Genomic DNA, 5,081 nt, shown 5'->3' on the forward strand with positions numbered 1-5,081 from the left:
GTTCCTAAATTTATCCAAAACAAACATAAAAAATCTACCCAACCGCTTGAGTGGTCTGAAGCGTCTCCAATTTCTTGATGTTAGCTGGTGTCAACAGCTATCTAGCATGCATTTGGGGGTTGAAGCCCACAGATATATAGTGTATCTCAATGTGAAGGGTTGCAGAAAGATCAGACATTTAAACACATACAGAGACCATAAAATTGATTTGATACAAGAACGACTATGGCAGGGTAAGCAACATTACATACATACTTAATTATGAGACAGATAAACCTGAAGGCCAACACCACTACATTACAATTCTAACTTGATAGTGCCATAATACTTCAAGTCTACTTCTTTGTTGCATTATTCCTATTATCAAAATTAGCAGCAGCTTTGGCTGCCCTGTCAAGAACCCTAGCAACCATCAGTGCTCCTGTTGCAAAATCACTGTTGTTGACAGGTGTTGTTCTTGTGTTGCAAGCTGCATGCCCCGTTGTAATCAAAGCTGCTTTTGATATCTCTCCAAATAATTTGCCAAAATATGCCACCTTTGCTGCAGCAGTGTCCATCACTTGATACTTCTCGTCTAACTCTTTGGCTTTGCTTAAAGTATCTTTTCCTAGGGTATAACCTTTTGAAAGCATCAACAAAATGGAACAAAAAATCTCAGTTGCTTATCAAGGACTTCAAACTGTCCAATAACAACAATGTTAATATCCTCAGAATATCATAGGCTAATTGAGAAAATCATTTTTCAGTCTAAGAAATATGACTTTCTAAATTTTGATGTAATATCTACATTTTACTTTTCTCCATTGGTAAGGTAGCACTCAATGCATATATTGAATCTTCAGAAGAAGATAAAAGAAGAAAATCTTGTGCTCTTCTATCTCAATTTCAAGCGGTGGGATTAAAGGAAGATACTGAAAAGGTCAGTCGGTGGATATTAGAAAATGGATTCAGAGTGATTGCTATTGTGGGTATGGGAGGACAGGGCAAAACCATTTTGGTGCAAGAGGTAATCAACAACCAAAAGGTCCGAGACAGTTTCGACCAATTTGTGTGGCTTACAGTATCACCCAAATTTGTCATTGAAGAGCTGTTGCTGTCAACGTTCAGACAGATAAAAGTGTCTGAGGAAAAAGAAGGGGGTGTAAAGGGAATTTAGGACAGAATTAACAAATATTTTGAAGGAATGAATAAAAATATAGAACGAAATTGTTATTTATTTGTTTTAGATGACTGTGTTAGATCTAAGTCATACTTCCATCCAGTCATTTCCCACGTCTATTAGGAACTTACAACATTTGAAGTTCCTAAATTTATCCAAAACAAACATCAAAAAGCTGCCCAACCGCTTGAGTGGTCTAAAGCGTCTCCAATTTCTTGATGTTAGCTGGTGTCAATAGTTGTCTAGCATGCATTGGGGGGTTGAAGCCCACAACTATATAGTGTATCTCATTGTGAAGGGCTGCAGAAAGATCAGACATTTAAACACATATACAGAGACCATAAAATTGATTTGATACAAGAACGACTATGGCAGGGTAAGCAACATTACATGCATACTTAATTATGAGACAGATAAACCTGAAGGCCAGCACCACTACATTACAGTTCTAACTTGATAGTGCCATAATACTTCAAGTCTACTTCTTTGTTACATTATTCCTATTACCAAAATTAGCAGCAGCTTTGGCTGCCCTGTCAAGAACCCCAGCAACCATCAGTGCTCCTATTGCAAAATAACTGTTGTTGACAGGTGTTGTTCCTGCGTTGCAAGCTGCATGCCCAGCTGTAATCAAAGCTGCTTTTGATATCTCTCTGAAGAATTTGCCAAAATCTGCCACCTTTGCTGCAGCAGTGTCCATCACTTGATACTTCTCGTCTAACTCTTTGGCTTTGCTTAAAGTATCTTTTCCTAGGGTATAACCTTTTGAAAGCATTGTTGTAACCACTTTTACTGCCTGGTCAACAAAATGGAACAAAAAATCTCAGTTTCTTATCAAGGACTTCAAACTGTCCAATAACAACAATGTTAATATCCTCATAATATCACAGGCTAATTGAGAAAATCATTTTTTAGTCTAAGAAGTATGAATTTCTAAATTTTGATGTAATATCTAAATTTTACTTTTCTCCATTGATAAGGTAGGTGGCCTTTTTTAAGATACTTCTATTCTACAAAACTATAGGAATAAGTAGAATTTAAAGGGTAGGATCTTCCTTCTCTGCAAATAGTTATTTACAGACAGTTTGTAAAGCAAGATTACATTTAAGACTTTTTCTTACAAAATAGTCAAAATAAATGAAATTTGTTTTTCATTATTTTCCTTTCTTTTCACAAGTAAAATCTTATTCTAGGTTACTCTCAATATCCTTGACCAAAATGGCCTTTGAGGTAATCTACATGATCCAATCTTGATCTTGGAACTATACAACAAGAAAAAGGTATTGTCGTTTATCCATGAATGGTACTCATTTATCAAAGACCTCAAAACAAAATTGAAAGATCAGACATTTAAACACATATAAGTGCAGTATTAATGCTATTTTGAGGAAACAGATTTCTTCTTAGATTTATTTGAACATTGTTCCTCCACATATAAAAATAAATAAAAAATAAAAAATAGTAAAAATAAGTAAATGAAAATACTCCTAATGCGTTGCCCTCTTCATGAAATTTTATCATTTGCTTTTCCCATTGATTAACTGCCTCCTCTGATACACCCCATGGCACTATATACACCTCCTGATTTAGGATTGTTGTTCCTTGGTTCAAAAACGCCAAAAACATCAGAAACCTACAATTTTTTTCACTTTTTGTATTTTTACCAGAAAACCAAAACTATATTCAAAATTCCATGTCAATCTGAATGTGACTATCAGTAAAGTTACATCTTGAATTCCATCTCTTTATAGCAAATTCAAATCCCAAACAAAATCCACTTGTAACAAAATCACAGCAGAGAATTTACCCTTTAAACCTTACAATTGCAAACACTGATAAACTAAGAAAACCATACTTACACTAAGAAGGATAGCAGTTTCTAAAGCACAGGGCTCCTTGATAGTCACTAAAGCAACTTGTGTCCACTGCCCCGTCCTATCACCACCCAAAAAATATAATCAGGCACTGGTTTTTCCCAGTTAAGGTCTGTTGTTACACAGACCTTAAGTATGTATATCAATGCAAGTCCTCTAGTGTTATCCAGTTTTATCAGGAAAAATATACACCAAGGCTACTGCCTGGCTTGATATTTCCTGACTCATTGATGTTAAGTCTTACTACATCGAACAAGTTCTCCATGAATCACTTCTCTAATTTTGATAACACAAAAATAATATTGTGACTACACTCTATTTCTCAACCAATTCTTAATAGAACACTTCTCTGCAACTATGATAAAACACAAGTTGACAACTATTATGCTCAATAGATATTGCAACACAAAAATAATATTGTGACTGCACTCTATTTCTCAACATATTCTTAATAGAACACTTCTCTGCAACTCTGATAATACACAAGTTAACAACTATTATGCTCAATAGATATTGCAGAAATTGGAAATCAACACTTTTGCATAAAACTCAGTCAAGAAATCCAACAACCACCTCTCTAATTTTACGTTCTTTACCGTGCCACAGTATGAGAAAAACTGCTTAACGTCCTTAACTGTTGCTTTGGTAGACAAATTATAGACCTGGGCTGTGTAACCATCTGTAATGGCCATTGACAACACTTGGAAGTATCTGTTATGCTATGATTCAAAATCTTCTTCTTAGAATTTTAAGTGAATAGCAAACACATGGATATGATATATATACTGTGACACTAAATAGTAACCAAAGGAAGATTGATTAAATTAACATTAGTTGTTTTATTCGTTATCAAAAGTTTTGATTCAATGCAGTATTGGGCCTCCAAATCTTTTTTTTCCTCAGTCTGAAGTGTACTGTGGAGATTTCTGCATTTGTGAAAGCCATTTATGAAATTAGTACAACGCTTTGCTGCCCATGAAGTCAACACCACCCGACACCTTGTGGACATTTCTGCATCTTTTGAAAAGCATTCAAGGAATTAGTATGGTGTAACATCCCATACCCAATTCGAATTACCTGTCAAGAAAGAAATCAGAGTCAGAAATGGAAATCAGCGCCGAGATTCATAAGCAGCAGAAGCTAATCATTAAACAGTCCAGGAGTGGGAAGGCGGGACAGAACTGCGGTCCAAGTACTGTGATAGAGAGCTCATAGTGTTTCCCAACCTTCAATTGATGACCCGAAGCCGAAACCAGAAGCGAAGCCAAAACTGGAGTCAGAAATGGAAATCAGCGCCGAGATTCATAAGCAGCAGAAGCTAATCATTAAATAATCTAGGAGTGGGAAGGCAGGACAGAACTGTGTTCCAAGTACTGTGATAGAGAGCTCATTTGCCAGTTGTTGGAAGCGACATTGTAGGAAGTTACAGTTTTCCCATCACTGGTGGTGACCTTGAAGGAGAGGCTCTGCCCATCAAGGTAACTGTTGCTCTGCCAATTTTGGCCCCAGTTCTGGGACATTGGCTGCCAGCCAGTCTTGGCGCCTTTGACAGAAACAACCTCAATGTCGCCTGCTCCGCCAATGTTGGTGATGAGGACCAGATTGAAGTACAAATGACCATTAATGGTGAAATGAATTCTGCCCTTTCTTTGACAAGGTACCCTGAATCAAGAAACCGACACCAATTCAAACCCCATATCAAGAAACTCAAAACAACTTTTTAATAGAGCACTGCCTCTAGTTCAAAACCCACATCAAGAAACTCTAAACAACGTTAAAGCTAGCAGATACACACAAAATCCACAAACCTTCTGTATTGAACAGGGACGATTCCAGCCTGAAACTTAGCAATGTGTTAAAAAACGGGCTGCGAAAGATCAAAGTGCTCTAGAGGAGGATTGCACCAACCACTTCCTGAAGCCGAAACCAGAAGCGAAGCCAAAATTGTTATGGAGGATCAAATTTACGCTGGTCAGGCGGTTAGGAAAGAAGATTTTGAATTCATTTGTGATGAGGTTAATTCCATTAAATACCTATTGACGGATGCG

The 5,081-nt window shown here is 36.8% G+C and overlaps 1 protein-coding gene across 1 annotated transcript; it reads right to left on the bottom strand.

Annotated features, from left to right (window-relative positions):
• Positions 1 to 335: 335 nt before the first annotated feature.
• LOC149162256 (uncharacterized) lies at positions 336 to 3,725 on the bottom strand. The gene is made up of 3 exons (XM_089435130.1): positions 3,630 to 3,725; positions 1,667 to 1,955; positions 336 to 619 (listed from the first exon to the last, which is right to left on the bottom strand). Exons 1-3 carry the CDS (start codon positions 3,723 to 3,725, stop codon positions 336 to 338), a joined length of 669 nt encoding a protein of 222 aa, XP_089291256.1.
• Positions 3,726 to 5,081: the final 1,356 nt, after the last annotated feature.

Source organism: Pinus tabuliformis, chromosome 5_2 (assembly GCF_031772625.1).
Source record: "Pinus tabuliformis cultivar Carrire ecotype Pingquan chromosome 5_2, CPIR1, whole genome shotgun sequence".
In the NCBI taxonomy this organism is placed as follows: domain Eukaryota; kingdom Viridiplantae; phylum Streptophyta; class Pinopsida; order Pinales; family Pinaceae; genus Pinus; species Pinus tabuliformis.

Bases quoted from the DNA above. Each gene is read 5' to 3' on its own strand.
- LOC149162256 (XM_089435130.1), bottom strand. From the start codon at position 3,725: ATGGCCATTACAGATGGTTACACAGCCCAGGTCTATAATTTGTCTACC. The intron at 1,956-3,629 runs GTAAAGAACGTA...TTTGTTGACCAG, and splicing joins TTTTCTCATACTGTGGCACG to GCAGTAAAAGTGGTTACAAC. The intron at 620-1,666 runs GTAATAGGAATA...TGCTTTCAAAAG, and splicing joins CAAAGCTGCTGCTAATTTTG to GTTATACCCTAGGAAAAGAT.